The 16157-nt window shown below is 41.5% G+C and overlaps 1 protein-coding gene across 1 annotated transcript in view; it reads right to left on the bottom strand.

Annotated features, from left to right (window-relative positions):
* The window catches only part of LOC103507879 (triple functional domain protein-like), a 31474-nt gene that overhangs the window by 1336 nt on the left and 13981 nt on the right, over window positions 1-16157 (bottom strand). The window contains exons 5-12 of the mRNA XM_008472394.3: window positions 15102-15270; window positions 14716-14885; window positions 13634-13825; window positions 12603-12688; window positions 11584-11806; window positions 10392-10591; window positions 9058-9219; window positions 6566-6809 (exon numbers count right to left, since the gene is read on the bottom strand). Of these exons, the coding sequence (XP_008470616.2) occupies window positions 6566-6809; window positions 9058-9219; window positions 10392-10591; window positions 11584-11806; window positions 12603-12688; window positions 13634-13825; window positions 14716-14885; window positions 15102-15270 (1446 nt within the window). The remainder of the gene's footprint in view (window positions 1-6565; window positions 6810-9057; window positions 9220-10391; window positions 10592-11583; window positions 11807-12602; window positions 12689-13633; window positions 13826-14715; window positions 14886-15101; window positions 15271-16157) is intronic.

Here is a 16157-nt window from a genome sequence, read left to right as displayed (position 1 = left end):
GATAAAAATATAGGGATATACTGTGTTGCAAAAACATGTGTGAAATACTTGTTTGTGGCAAATGGCAATGAATAATAATATTATATTCCGTGGAGAATTGGAGACACTGCATAAATATGACCAGGGTCTCCACTCCAAATTTTTAAAAATCACTAGATTCAAGTAAAAGAAATCACTAGATTTGACTTGAAAATCACTAGATTTCTAAATTCCCCCAAATGATAGTTTACTCGTAGTTTTTGAGGGTAGAAGTCTCATATACTCATTTTTCTAGTAAAAAATCTTCTAGACAATGGAAAAACTGGTTAACTTTACTTTTTATGACTCCAATAACTTTTTTTTAAGCTAGCAGCACGCTATTGGCCAGATGGTCACCCAGCTAACTAGGCTGGCAGGTATTGGTCACCCCTAATATACAGGCAAAACGAATCTCGTTAGCCACTCAGAAATGCTGGCACCAAGCAAGGTTAAAGAGTTAACGTACTTACAGCACATGGATTCTTACTTCTCTCACCCACGGCTGTTAATAATATGCTGACGGTCACATGATCAGTGTACCTAGTTCACATAAACATCACACGAGTTAGATTGTCGATTGTCCTAGATTGAAAACCCCTAGGCACCAGGGAAGAGGAGTAAGTATGATTCTATTTTTCTCCTCCTTCATCTTAACCTACGAGTAAGGGTTTCAAGTCTCTATTCCTCTCCTTAGTCCTTTCCTTTACCCTCCTTATCATGCTTCTCCTTCATTCTTCAATAGGAATGTCCTTCTTTTCTTCTTACATCTTTTATTCCTCATTAATATGTCCTTCTCCACGTCCTTTATCTTTTCCTCCTCTATGTCAGTATATCTCCTTTGTCCTTTCTTTATCTTTTTCCTTATCCTCTCCCTTCTTCTCCCCCCTTTAACTTTGACTTATTTTCCTTCTCCTTCATCTCTCCCTTCTCCTCATCCTCTATCTCTTCTATCTTTTCCTCCTCTATCTTCCTTCTCATCCTTTTTGTAATCCATCCTTTTTCCATCTTGAGGTATGGCCCTCCTTATTTCTTCCTCCTCCTTCTCCATCTCCTTCTCTTCTTTATTTTCCACCCCTCGTCCGTCACCTCTCAAAATCTACTTCGTCAATTTCCCCTCCACACACACGCCTCGTCCACACGAGCTAGCTCTCTCGCTTGATTAGGTACACTGCACACGCGTGGATTGACAGGCTGTCAAGATTTCATTACTTTGTGAGTGGAACTATATAATGTTATGGAGATTCATGGGCGTATGTGAGAACACTGTAGACTCTGTAGAGAAATCCATTATGGAAGAATATCTCTCGGAGATATACACAGAACATAGAGAAACATACACAGAACTGTCTATTAAATACTCTTCTAAGTGTGTTCGTACGTATGGCCGTGTATACAGTATGTTTCAAAAAAGATGAACCCCCCCCCCCTTGTATCGGTCGCTATGCGCATTTATATGTCATAGCTACTCATTTTCCTAACGAGGCTAAGTGGGCCCCGCAACAGCCAGTCACGGAATCAATAATTTGCATTATAATATTTTTCTTGACCCCACCGAGAATCGAACCCGGGTCTCCCGCGTGCAAGGCGAGCGCAGTGACCACTACGCCATGGGAGCTGACTAAGGAAAGTAAAGCCAGCGATTCCGAGAAAAAACCTTATCTGTTGAGGATAAATTGAACCCCGGGCGGGAATCGAACCCGTGACCGGGCGCTTACAAGGCAAGCGACACACTATCTTTCAGGGAAAAGGAGCCCCTGATGGTGAAATATGAAACAATGTAGCTGAACAGATAAATTGATTTGTAGAAAAATACAGTGTTAAACAAATGAACCAGTACAGTATTTTAAACAAATAGACTGAACTGCCCCCGGGTGAAACTTGACCCCGTAAACACTTGGATAGTGTCTACAGCCAGAGGCTAAAGTAGAGAGTGTGTAGTTAAATAGAGTAAGTGGGTAACTATACCTCGATTACCTATTAGGTTCCCGGTACCTAACGCTACTCTAAGTACTGATTATTAGGCTCTAGCTACCTAGTACCTAGTTTACTCGACAGAGAGGTACTTTCTAGTTTGGTAAATACGAGTGGTATCTAGCTGATTTGGAATAGGTACATTGTAATATTTAGCCTATAAGTACAGGTACTTGCTATTTTAACTTGAGTTGAGTTGTAGGAGTAGGTACTTCACTTATCAGCTGCGAAGTTCAATGACTCTTGTGATAAATAATCAACAAAATCATGAGAGATTTTTTTAAAAAAAAAAGAGGTTTGACAGAAGGAACTGTAACTGCTATGGTCTTATCGTCCCGAAATCGAAGAGAGAAGGAAGACAGGACAGGAGAAAGTCAGCCGTTCCGAGAACAAACATTATCCCATCAGGATAAAATCCGCCCCGGGCGGGAATCGAACCCGCGCAAATAGACTGAACTGCCCCAGGCTGAAACTTGACCCCGTAAACACTTGGATAGTGTCTACAGCCAGAGGCTAAAGTAGAGAGTGTGTAGTTAAATAGAGTAAGTGGGTAACTATACCTCGATTACCTATTAGGTTCCCGGTACCTAACGCTACTCTAAGTACTGATTATTAGGCTCTAGCTACCTAGTACCTACTTTACTCGACAGAGAGGGACTTTCTAGTTTGGTAAATACGAGTGGTATCTAGCTGATTTGGAATAGGTACATTGTAATATTTAGCCTATAAGTACAGGTACTTGCTATTTTAACTTGAGTTGTAGGAGTAGGTACTTCACTTATCAGCTGCGCAGTTCAATGACTCTTGTGATAAATAATCATCAAAATCATGAGCGATTTCTTTGATGATATGAGATTTCCTATAAAATCTATACCTACTGTTATTAGAAGAACTATAAAAACGGAGGTCTTATTTTCCCGAAATCGAAGAGAGAAGGAAAATAGGATAGGAGTCAGCCGTTCCGAGAACGAACCTTATCTGTTTAGGATAAAGTTCGTCCCGGAAGGAAATCGAATCCGAGACGTAGCACTTACAAGTTATACTCGTAATACTAGGGGAACGACATTTGTGACAAGGCAGCAGGCGCTCTACCTTCCAAACTATACATTACATTGAAATGGGGGACTTATCTAACGACATTCCTGTGTGCGGAGTCCAGTGTGTAGGACTATTGCATCACCCACCTTCCAAACTAACTCTGACATTAAACAAAGTTTGAACAAAGGATTTCAATAACTTGACGGTCGCTCAATTCCCAGCACCCTCTTGTAAATTAGTCTACAGTACTTCTCTGTTGGCAGCCTGTCTGTAGACCTCTTGACGTGAAAGCAAGCCTATAGGAATCAAGCTAATTCAGCTGTGGAATTAAACTGCTGATAGGGTCGAGAGCCATAAAGAATATAAAGATAGTACAATACATGTGCTAGAGTGAGAAACCTAATAAACAACTCATCAGGGACGGAGGACAGAATGACCGAGGAAACAGAACGGGAGAAAGAGAAGAGAGAGAAGATCGACGATGAAGATAAAACTTGGAGGTAGGACTTTATTGTTAAAACTCCTTCAATTGTGTAAATAAATGTCTAAAAAAAAGAAGAAGATAAAAAAACAGTCCCTGAAGAACTCGAATAAGCTAGGAAGGGCCAGTTAGCTTGAAAAGGTTTGGAAACATTAGAAGAAGATAAAAAAACAGTCCCTGAAGAACTCGAATAAGCTAGGAAGGGCCAGTTAGCTTGAAAAGGTTTGGAAACATTAGGTTTGTTCTCGAAACGGCCGGCTTTCTCCTATCCTGTCTTTATTCTTCGATTTCGGGACTCGACGATGAAGATAAAAAAAAAACAGTCCCTGAAGAACTCGAATAAGCTAGGAAGGGTCAGTTAGCTTGAAAAAGTTTGGAAACATTAGGTTTGTTCTCGAAACGGCCGGCTTTCTCCTTTCCTGTCTTTATTCTTCGATTTCGGGACGATAACACCTCCGTTTTGTAAGGTACAGTTCCCCCTATGAAACCTCTAAAAAATCTATTAGAAGAACAGGGGATACTATTGGCACCCTCGTATTAAAAACAGTCCCTGAAGAACTCGAATAGGTAAGCTAGGAAGGGCCGGTTAGCTTGAAAAGGTTTGGAAACATTAGGTTTGTTCTCGAAACGGCCGGCTTTCTCCTATCCTGTCTTTATTCTTCGATTTCGGGACGATAAGACCTCCGTTTTGTAAGGTACAGTTCCCCCTATGAAACCTATAAAAAATCTATTAGAAGAACAGGGGATACTATTGGCACCCTCGTATTTCCGGGCCCAAATATATTCCGCTTTTAAAGTTCCCTTTATCAAAGCTCCAAAAAAACCTGTTAGGGGAACAGGGGACATTACCGGCACCCTCCTATTCCCGGGCCCAAATACATTCCGCTCAGACAGTTCGGTGATAATAATTTACAATTCCAAGGTCGTTCCAATACAATGATAAAAAAAAACAAGTTAACCCATTCGGGTCAGAGACTTCGAGAAATCCACTCAGCCTACTTGAGAACATGGGTTGTTGGCTAACAATATTGCTGATGTTCGCATTCTTTTCATGTCCAAGGGGCAAAGTGCTAATACATCATGTGATGGTAAAAAAGAAGAAGAAGGAAGAGAAGAAGAAGAAAAAAAAGAAGAAAAAAAAATAAGAAAGAAAAGATCAAATAATAAATCATGAGATTCAAAAATTGAAAATTACATCGTGTCCGGAGGTGTAAGTTCTTTTAACATGGCAAATTTCCATTTAACCATTTGGTTGGTACAAAGTCTAAAGAGACAAGGAGGATGAAGTCTTAGGTATATTTTCTCTCTCCGAACACTTAAGTACTTAAAAATACATAATAATAATAATTTATTATAGTAATCTCTCTGTTTTTCCAGTTTAATCAGGACTTGAGGGCTAAAAACGCCAATATGGGATATTTGGATTATCACACTGATTGGTTAAAATGGCACATCCACTAAGAATATCAAAATATTACGAGCTTATTATTAAAACTTTATTGAGACTACATAAGTAAACATCGACTTCAATAGACATTATATATGTAGTTATGTAAACACAAGGTTGTAAAGCTGATTCCAGACATAATCGACGGCTGTCGACATTGTGTGGACACAGCTCGACGACGTTCTATGGACACAGCTCAATAGAAAGAATTTCCTGGTGTTGACCCAAGTGATCGTCAGCCCCTGTCTAAATATGGCATTCACCAAAGCTTATTGGCTTAAGTAGCCTAAGCTAATACATCGACTTCAATAGACACTATGTAGTTATGTAAACACAAGGTTGTAAAGCTGAGTCCAGACATAATCGACGGCTATCGACATTGTGTGGACACAGCTCGACGACGTTCTATGGACACAGCTCAATAGAAAGAGTTTCTTGGTGTTGACCCAAGTGGTCGTTAGCCCCTGTCTAAATATGGCATTCTCCAAAGCTTATTAGCTTAAGTAGCCTAAGCTAATAAACTTTAGGCCTATGTCTTATCAAGTGAGATGAAGTATTCCGTAAGTACCATCTACTGAACCTGGAATATTTGTTGTTTAAAGCCTCTCTGAAGGTCATTCGGAATATAAGTCTTATCAAGTGAGACGAAGTATTCCGTGAGTACCATCTATTGAACCTGGAATATTTGTTGTTTAAAGCCTCTCTGAAGGTCATTCGGAATAATTTATTCGACATTATTGACCATGCGATCATTTAGTCTTATCAAGTGAGATGAAGTATTCCGTGAGTACCATCTATATTGAACCTGGAATATTTGTTGTTTAAAGCCTCTCTGAAGGTCATTCGGAATAATTTATTCGACATTATTGACCATGCGATCATTTATTTTTTAGTCCCCTAGCTAGACGCTGATCTACACTCTGTTTATAGTCCCTCAGCCAGACTATCCCACCTCTCTATACCCTCCTATCTAACACCTCCTCCCTTCTCCATCCCTTTTCTTCTCTCAAGTCTTCCTCAACCTTATCTAAGTCAGTTTTTATCTCCCTCCCTTTCTATTTCCCTGTATGAATAATTTGCAAAATCATCGCAGTAAAAACATTGATCTCACTTCGTTCGAAAAAGTCAGCTCCCGTGGCGTAGTGGTCATTGCGCTCGCCTTGCACGCGGGAGACCCGGGTTAGATTCCCGGCGGGGTCAAGAAATTTGTATCATGCAAATGATTGATTCCGTGACTGGCTGTTGCGGGGCCCACTCAGCCTCGAGGGTCAAGAAATTTGTATCATGCAAATGATTGATACCGTGACTGGCTGTTGCGGGGCCCACTCAGCCTCGTGAGGAAATAGTAGCTATGACATGTAAATGCGCATAGCGACCGGTGCCAGCATGGTAGGTAAACATTGGTTGTTAGGATTATTGAGTTGTAGCTATGACATATAAATGCGCATAGCGACCGGTGCCAGCATGGTAGGTAAACATTGGATGTTAGGATTATTGAGATTATTGGGAAAATCCTACAATGCTGCAGTGAACACCAAAAATGTGACATAATAACACAAAGAAACTGCATTTACATTTACTTCGTTCGAAAAAACAGGCAATCTCCTTACCCAGGTAACAAAGCAATGGCCCAGATCTTCCGGCATGTTCTCATACTTCTCCAGCTCCTTCAGGAAAATATCCCGATGGAAGTCTCGTATCTCTTCGATATTTCCGAAGATGATATCGTGCTTCCCGACCAGACCCGGAGGCAGGTTCGGGTGAGATCGGGATTCCTGGAGGAACACCTTGATACAGGTGTCCAGGTCTTTGACATAGGTACGCTCTGTCTGGAGTAACTCCGCCATGATGAATCTGGAGGAAAGAGGGAATGTGGAGTTTTAGTTCAATGTATTGGAAGTTATGTACTAGATTGTATTGGAATTATGTAGTAGATTTTTTCGAACAAACAACAGTCCTACATTTTGTTTGATAGAGGCTCAAAGTCAATAAACTGCTAAGGATTTACCCTCTCTTCGGTGACAAGCTACCAGCCCTCTCACATCAACCTCAACCAGCCTGAGAAGGACCGGGAAAAGCCAACAGCACCCGATTACCCAGATGGTCACCCAGCCGGATACCAACCACGCGGAACGTTGCTTAACTTTAGTGATAAATGGGGAACTGGTGCTATCGCCGCTGGCCATACAATTTAGGTTTTAGGGCATTAGGGCACTTTAACACTTTTATAAGAAGATTAGCTTAGTTGGTAGTGCGTCTGCCTTGTAAGCGCTAGGCCGCGGGTTCGATTCCCGCCCGGGGCGGATTTTATCCTGATGGGTTAATGTTCGTTCTCGGAACGGCTGGCTTTCTCCTATCCTGTCTTCCTTCTCTCTTGGATTTCAGGACGATAAGACCTTGGCAGTTACAGTTCCTTCTATCAAACCTCAAAAAAAAAAAAAAAAAAAAAAAACCTATAATTTTTTTTTAATAAAATTAATTTTGTTTTGGGGGAAAAAACCCCAAAAGGTTTACACTCTTTCTTCCTGGCTGATTTTCGCTTCTCCTCGTTAGTTTCCTTGCTATGGTTAAGAGGTAAGGGAAGGGCAGGAACTATTATTTCCGCCATTTTGAATCAGGATTATTCTATTTTACTTACTCTTTCTTCCTGGCTGATTTTCGCTTCTCCTCGTTAGTTTCCTTGCTATGGTTAAGAGGTAAGGGAAGGGCAGGAACTATTATTTCCGCCATTTTGAATCAGGATTATTCTATTTTACTTACTCTTTCTTCCTGGCTGATTTTCGCTTCTCCTCGTTAGTTTCCTTGCTATGGTTAAGAGGTAAGGGAAGGGCAGGAACTATTATTTCCGCCATTTTGAATCAGGATTATTCTATTTTACTTACTCTTTCTTCCTGGCTGATTTTCGCTTCTCCTCGTTAGTTTCCTTGCTATGGTTAAGAGGTAAGGGAAGGGCAGGAACTATTATTTCCGCCATTTTGAATCAGGATTATTCTATTTTACTTACTCTTTCTTCCTGGCTGATTTTCGCTTCTCCTCGTTAGTTTCCTTGCTATGGTTAAGAGGTAAGGGAAGGGCAGGAACTATTATTTCCGCCATTTTGAATCAGGATTATTCTATTTTACTTACTCTTTCTTCCTGGCTGATTTTCGCTTCTCCTCGTTAGTTTCCTTGCTATGGTTAAGAGGTAAGGGAAGGGCAGGAACTATTATTTCCGCCATTTTGAATCAGGATTATTCTATTTTACTTACTCTTTCTTCCTGGCTGATTTTCGCTTCTCCTCGTTAGTTTCCTTGCTATGGTTAAGAGGTAAGGGAAGGGCAGGAACTATTATTTCCGCCATTTTGAATCAGGATTATTCTATTTTACTTACTCTTTCTTCCTGGCTGATTTTCGCTTCTCCTCGTTAGTTTCCTTGCTATGGTTAAGAGGTAAGGGAAGGGCAGGAACTATTATTTCCGCCATTTTGAATCAGGATTATTCTATTTTACTTACTCTTTCTTCCTGGCTGATTTTCGCTTCTCCTCGTTAGTTTCCTTGCTATGGTTAAGAGGTAAGGGAAGGGCAGGAACTATTATTTCCGCCATTTTGAATCAGGATTATTCTATTTTACTTACTCTTTCTTCCTGGCTGATTTTCGCTTCTCCTCGTTAGTTTCCTTGCTATGGTTAAGAGGTAAGGGAAGGGCAGGAACTATTATTTCCGCCATTTTGAATCAGGATTATTCTATTTTACTTACTCTTTCTTCCTGGCTGATTTTCGCTTCTCCTCGTTAGTTTCCTTGCTATGGTTAAGAGGTAAGGGAAGGGCAGGAACTATTATTTCCGCCATTTTGAATCAGGATTATTCTATTTTACTTACTCTTTCTTCCTGGCTGATTTTCGCTTCTCCTCGTTAGTTTCCTTGCTATGGTTAAGAGGTAAGGGAAGGGCAGGAACTATTATTTCCGCCATTTTGAATCAGGATTATTCTATTTTACTTACTCTTTCTTCCTGGCTGATTTTCGCTTCTCCTCGTTAGTTTCCTTGCTATGGTTAAGAGGTAAGGGAAGGGCAGGAACTATTATTTCCGCCATTTTGAATCAGGATTATTGTATTCTACTTACTCTTTCTTCCTGGCTGATTTTCGCTTCTCCTCGTTAGTTTCCTTGCTATGATTAAGAGGTAAGGGAAGGGCAGGAACTTTCATGTCGAGACTAGGATCAGAGTTTCGGTCCAATGAGGTATCCGCTTCACTCTTGATACCTAGACGATGCTCCAATTGAGATCTGAGGAGAGAAACGAAATGGAAATATTGATTAGGGTGGATTAATTGGATTAGTATAAGTATCTGGGCACTAATAATTGGATTTCGGACTTCTCCAGCAGACTTGTCAAAGAGGGTAATAATGACAATGGAGCAGTTGCAAAAGGGTAAAAATTATAAATAAATGGCTAATTCCTATGTAAAAAGTTGGGAAAAATCCAAATCTGAGGTCAAAACTCCGAAAAAATTACTGTAAAAGGTCGAAAATTCAATTTTTATTTTCCGTTCTAATGAAAGAGTTCAAATATGTGTGACGTCAGACTTTACTAACTGTAAAAAGTCGAAAATTCAATTTTTATTTTCCGTTCTAATGAAAGAGTTCAAATATGTGTGACGTCAGACTTTACGCAGTTGTTTTTTTCCGTCCGTTCGGTAGCGCCACTATGCAAGCGCGCTAGCGAGGGAGCAGAAAGAACTGCGCAGAAACGTATGCGCACAAACACATTAATGTGTTGCCTTTGCTCGGGACATTTGATGTGACGTCATCGTGTACGGGAGCGTATGCCGTGACGTCAAAGTTCCCGATTTACCGGTATTTTTCGAATCGATTTATCTCGGGATCTAGAAGTCGTAGAAGAAAAAGAAAATTTCCGTTGGTCCTCATTTTTCCTGCTCTATGACTTTGAAACATATTCTATTCTATTCTATTCTATTCTATTTATTAAAGCCTTTATGGGACCTTTATTAAAAGAGTTCTGGAGTTACTTCTCTGGATCACTCGGTTACTTACCCTTTCGTATGAGTTACGCAACTGATCTATAGTGCTCATTTATACTGCTCGAATAGGACTACCAAGACCCTTTACCCCACCAGTAAGCTACTACTCATACACAAAAGGCTCACTCTGAGGCTTACATGTAGGGGCAAACAGCCCTAAACGTTGCGTTGGGTTAAGCTCACACGAATGTCTACTATTTACTGGTGGGATTTGACCTAAGTCCTCCAGATTATCAGCCGACTGTCTTGACCACTACACCATCGAGGTACGATATTTTTTTCTCTGCTGGGATTGTGAAATCCTTTGTCAAACTTGCACAGGATTTCTCGAAAAATGGACCAAGTCTTCGAAAGTTAACGCTTATAACTTGGGACCTCTCGTTTCTTTGGTCGAAAATGGCCAAATTAAAGACTTACCTATACTTATCCATGCGTACAGTGAAATCCTTATATCCTTTATCCACGGCCGAGCCCCAATGTCGTATGGTAGAAGCATGGGTATGCCCTTTCTCTACTATGGTGTCAGCTAGTTGAATAAGGAGTTTGGCCCGGTCTCGTGTTTCCTTAGCCGTGGCTCGGAACTCGTTATGTTCAGCTAGGAGACGCTCTGTTTCTTCCTGTGAGGAGAGAAAGGGGTGGGTAAATAAAACGGGACATTGGGTGTGAACAAAAAGTCTGGCTGGGGACGTTGACAAAATAAATTTAGCTTGCTTAAGAAATAGCAAAGGTTGAGTGCAAAGGGCATCCCCTCGTAAAATTTGAAGCCAAAACCAAATGTCAGCCCAAAGCAATCACCCTAGTTAGGGTTGATTGAGAGGCTGACGAAAAACGCCGACCCCGTCTGTACACGGGAACCTCGGCTGGGATAGAACCCACGCCCTCCTGTTTACCAGGCGAGCGTCTTGACCACTACGCCACCGAGGCAGGTTAATCAACCTATTGAATCGAGTGCGCCATAGCCAAAACCAAATGTCAGCCCAAAGCAATCACCCCAGTTAGGGCTGATTGAGAGGCTGACGAAAAAAGCCGGCCTTGTCTGTACACGGGAAAAGGCGAAGAAGATTAGGTGTGAAAGTGAAAGAAAAGAGAGAAAATGTTATCTTCTTCTTCCTTCAACCTAGCTGGCTTGCAAGGTAGAACGTCTGCCTTTTAAGCGCTAGGTCGTGGGTTCGATCCCTACCTGGTTAGCACCCAGCACGGTATGAGTGGCTAGATACTGTTCTCCTGTTTCATGAATCCACTCTATCGCCTGCTGTGCACTACGTTCAAACAGTACGAACTGCTGACACTGGTCCAATCTCTTCTTGCGGTGACTCCAACATTCTAGTACTCGGTTCTCCTGTGAGAGTAGTCGGTCTAGGATGCCTTTGACCCGGGTTTCTGCTCCTACCTCACCCGCATACCTGAGGAACAAGGGTAAAATTAGTGGCAAGGAACCTCCGTGAAAGAGTGTCTGGCTGGGGAACGTTAAACAGGGAGTAGACCATCTCTTATAGGTGTGAAAGTGAAAGAAAAGAGAGAAAATGTTCTTATCTTCTTCTTCTTCCTTCAACCTAGCTGGCTTGCAAGGTCTGCCTTTTAAGCGCTAGGTCGTGGGTTCGATCCCTACCTGGTTAGCACCCAGCACGGTATGTGTGGCTAGATACTGTTCTCCTGTTTCATGAATCCACTCTATCGCCTGCTGTGCACTACGCTCAAACAGTACGAACTGCTGACACTGGTCCAATCTCTTCTTGCGGTGACTCCAACATTCTAGTACTCGGTTCTCCTGTGAGAGTAGTCGGTCTAGGATGCCTTTGACCCGGGTTTCTGCTCCTACCTCACCCGCATACCTGAGGAACAAGGGTAAAATTAGTGGCAAGGAACCTCCGTGAAAGAGTGTCTGGCTGGGGAACGTTAAACAGGGAGTAGATCATCTCAGTCAGGCCGGGGGACTTTAAACAGGGAGGATACCAGCCTGAAATTTCCCTTGGTAATGAATATTATGTTGAGTGCGAAGGGCATCCACTCGTACAATTTTTGTAGCCAAAACAAAATGTCAGCCCAAAGCAATCACCCAGGGCTGATTGAGGGGCTGACGAAAAACGCCGACCTCGCGATCCAAGTTTTTTTCGGCTCTGTGCTTGGAGAACCTTTTCAAGAACCTAGCTGGGATGGTTAGAGTTAGCTGTTTTCCTCCTTGTTAGCTCGGCTCGAAGCTTCGCCACAAATGATTAATGTTTTGATTGGATTATTCCGAGTTAGGGGCACGGTTAGTCCAGTGGTAACGCGCTTGCTTGCCATGCAGAAGGTCCCGGGTTCGAATCCCACCATCGACAAAAAAATTTGTACTCGTTTACTCGTTTTTCGATTGCAAATATTTCAACGGGTTACTTTCTGGTGTTCTCGTGTTGACCCAGCACCTAAATGGGGAGTATGTGTCTTCTTCTTTGCCCATCTGATGAGAGGCATACTACGGGATGGGCATGCTACGACACAGACCACATGCGTCCAATGTAGCAGTTGTTTCTCCCTACGAAATAAAAACGGCGGTGAAACACTCACCTTTTTTTTAAAAAAAAAGTTGAAATTTTCGACACCCCCGGGACTCGACCCCTGACTGTCAGAGCTTTAAGTCCGTTTTCTTACCCGTAGTATTGCAAGCTCCGAGCGGTGTACTTCAAGAAGGTTTCGGCGAGAGAAGGAGAGACACTTTTACTTAGAAAGTATGCATACTCATAAAAGTACCTAACCGATTTGAGATCTCAAAAATTGTCTTCCCGTTCTAGTTTATCCAGGTTCAACTGTACTTCTATGGTACCATTAACAAAGGGAATGTGGCCAAAAATCTACTCCATTTCAATACAGTATTCACACTATGGCCCAAGAATTTTGCCATAGAGGTATCTCTGGCACTTTGCCACAGTCATAGAACTCATAGAGAATTCTACAGACTCTACACCTTTATAAAAGTGTTAGCGAGAGTAAAGACACTTTTCAATCTCATCCAGACAGGATAAACATAGGTATATAGGTATAGGTATATAGGTATAGGTATGTTTTATTTGGTATCAATTTTTTTTACAAAGAATTTCTTATCCTAAGCTTAATATAAACTTCTAAGATAAGATTTTAACAATATTGGTTACAATATAATCGATGAATGAATTGTTGAATGAAATGAAAAAAACGATGAAAAACTTAAAATGAATTTTTAAAAAAGTCGGACAGTCAAGTCACCTGTCCAGTTACTAATCACAGACACCGTTGTTTTACTGTCCTCTCGTGGTAAGACTTGTTACTTGGAAAAAGTAGTCCTACTTAAAAAAAAAAAAAAAAAAAAATTAAGAAAGGTTTTAATTTATAAAAAAACACACCTATTTTGTACCAAATACATGAGACCTTGTTTAGACTGCGGGAGTAAAGGGACTTTTCAGTCTCATTCTGGCAGTATAAACAGGGTATATTCTATTCTATTCTATTCTACTTTTTTGTGGACATTTCTACAATTTTGGGACTTTTCAATTTTTTACTTTCTATTACCACAGTACAGTATTGCAATCGTTCCAAATTTTCAAAATCGGAAAATGGGTGGAAATATCCGTTTTGGGGTCTCACGATTAAAGAAAAAGGTGGTTTTTAGCCCATGGTCTGTAGAGAAAGTACGGTAAAGTACGCACCTGTTCAGCAGTCTTGTAGAAGTTGAGTGAGGCGGTGACAAGCTTATGTCTCTCCTCAGCACAGGTTACCAGTTGTTGCCACCTCTGAGTGACCTCGTCAGCTATTTCTCTGACCCGTGGCGCCTCCTGGTGGTTAGCATTGATAAGAGCCTCTGCCCTATGCTTCACTTGAACACCGGACGTGTGGGTTTTCTGTGAACGAACGGGTTAAGTAAAATATAAATGGGTTAAAACGGAGAATATTATGTAAATTTCAAGTTTTTTTCTAACCCGAAAGAAGGATTTTTTTTTTTTTTTTAGAGGTTTGACAGAGGGAACTGTAACTGCTATGGTCTTATCGTCCCGAAATCGAAGAGAGAAGGAAGACAGGAATGGGATAGTACACATGGAATGGGTTGAAACGGAGAATATTGTGTAAATTTCAAGTTTTTTTCTAACCCGAAAGAAGGATTTAATTGTCAATATCCGCATTTATATATTTTAAGTCTGGCTGGGGGACTTTAAAGAGGGAGTATACCTGCCCCTTGCTAAAGAAATAGAAAAGGTTGAGTGCGAAGGGCATCCGCTCGTAAATTTTTGTAGCCAAAACCAAAAGTCAGAAATTACAATCACCCTAAGGCTGATTGAGAGGCTGACGACAAACGCCGACCCCGTCGGAATACGGGAAAAGGCGAAGAAAACGAAGAAGACGACATATTTTTAAATCAATTTTAATGGAGCAGTTGCAAATGGGTAAAAATTATAAATAAATGGTCGATTCCTATGTAAAAAGTTGGGAAAAATCCAAATCCGAGGTAAAAACTCCGAAAAAGTAACTTTAAAGGTCGAAAATTCAATTTTTAATTGCCGTTCTAATGAAAAAGTTCAAGGAGTTGTGACGTCAGATTTCACGTCAAAATGCGCAGAAACACTTGTGCACAAACAAACAAAGCGGGAGTCATGAATTATGACGTCATCGCCTACGAGAGCGTATGCCGTGACGTCAAACTTCACGATTTACCGGTATTTTTTAGATCGGCCAGAAAGTTTGGTCCTTACTAGTCCTCAGCTAAAAGAACTTACCTATACTTATCCATGCGTACAGTGAAATCCTTATATCCCTTATCCACAGCCGAGCCCCAATGTCGTATGGTAGAAGCATGGGTGTGCCCTTTCTCTACTATGGTGTCAGCTAGTTGAATAAGGAGTTTGGCCCGGTCTCGTGTTTCCTTAGCCGTGGCTCGGAACTCGTTATAATGTAGGTAAAGAGAACCTATAAAAAGTAATGAGAAAGTATTGCGATCGGTAAAAATGTTCAAAATCGGGAAATGGGTGGAAATATCCGTTTTAGGGTCCCCAGATTCCAAAAAGAGTGATTTTTTCGCTCGTATATTCCACATCACAAAGGCACCTAATATAACATCCCCGAGTACTGCCGCAGAAAATTCTGAACTTTCATAGTCCCTGGTTGGGATTCGAACCCGCGCACCTCTTAGTTGCAACAGCTGTACGTTCTGTTCGAGTCGCATGCGTCGCATTTCCGCCAGATCCGCAAAGTCCATTTCTCTCTCGTTGAGAAACTCGAGCAGGACTTGAACCCGGGTCTGTGCACTGTACTGCGAGTCTGCCATCAGCGACACTCCGGAGCTCTCGAACAGCTGAAAACCAAGGAAGAGAAAATGGAAAATCTACCAGGAAAAGATGAAGTTAAGACCGAGAAAAGTGAAAAAAATACACAAGTCAAAAGTAGGCAACGTATGAAAATAGGCCATACCTACTCTTATCCACCCATAGTCACCTATTCAAAAAAGAGCCAGCCAGCCTAGTTAGCTTAGTTGGTAGTGCATCTGCCTTGTAAGCGCTAGGCCGCGGGCGATTCGGGACGCGACATATACTGCCTCTCCAACTGAGTCTGTCCTGTGCTGCATCCGTCCATGTCTCCGGATCCAATCCCATCTCTGTTACAACTTCCTTGATTTTGTCGTTCCATCTGAGTTTCGGCCTCCCCTTTGATCTTCGCCCACCGACATTTTCCAGCATCATAAAAATATATCCTTCAGTCTCTTTAATTTAATTCTTATTCCTTTCTTTTCAGAATTATGCTCCCGAGAGCTGGAAACGAATCAACTGGCGTCTGAAATGAGTGAGGCTGAAGATGCACTATGTACACATAATGAACAGTTCAGTAGAATTCAGGACAGTGTGTTCCAAGTACTACTACAAGGCCAGGAATTAGCTCAGGTAATAAATAATATGCTGTTAATGCTCAATTTCTTGAGAATGAGAAAAGGCTTCTGCTTCCTGCCCTTAGATCTCTCAAATGTGCGAAGTAAAATAGAGTGAAGTGAAACGACTCAATACAGAGTGGAAAGCATACAGGGGGCACGGTTGGTCCAGTGGTAACGCGCTTGCTTGCCATGCAGAAGCTCCCGGGTTCGAATCCCACCATCGACAAAAATGTGTTCCCCTTTTTTCGATTGCAAATATTTCAACGGGTTACTTTCTGGTGTTCTCGTGTTGACCCAGCACCTAAATGGGAAGTATT

Source organism: Diaphorina citri, unplaced genomic scaffold (genome assembly GCF_000475195.1).
Source record: "Diaphorina citri unplaced genomic scaffold, Diaci psyllid genome assembly version 1.1 scaffold348, whole genome shotgun sequence".
NCBI classification, from domain to species: domain Eukaryota; kingdom Metazoa; phylum Arthropoda; class Insecta; order Hemiptera; family Psyllidae; genus Diaphorina; species Diaphorina citri.
The sequence above is the reverse complement of the archived record's forward strand: the minus strand, read 5'-3'. Positions and strand labels throughout refer to the sequence as shown.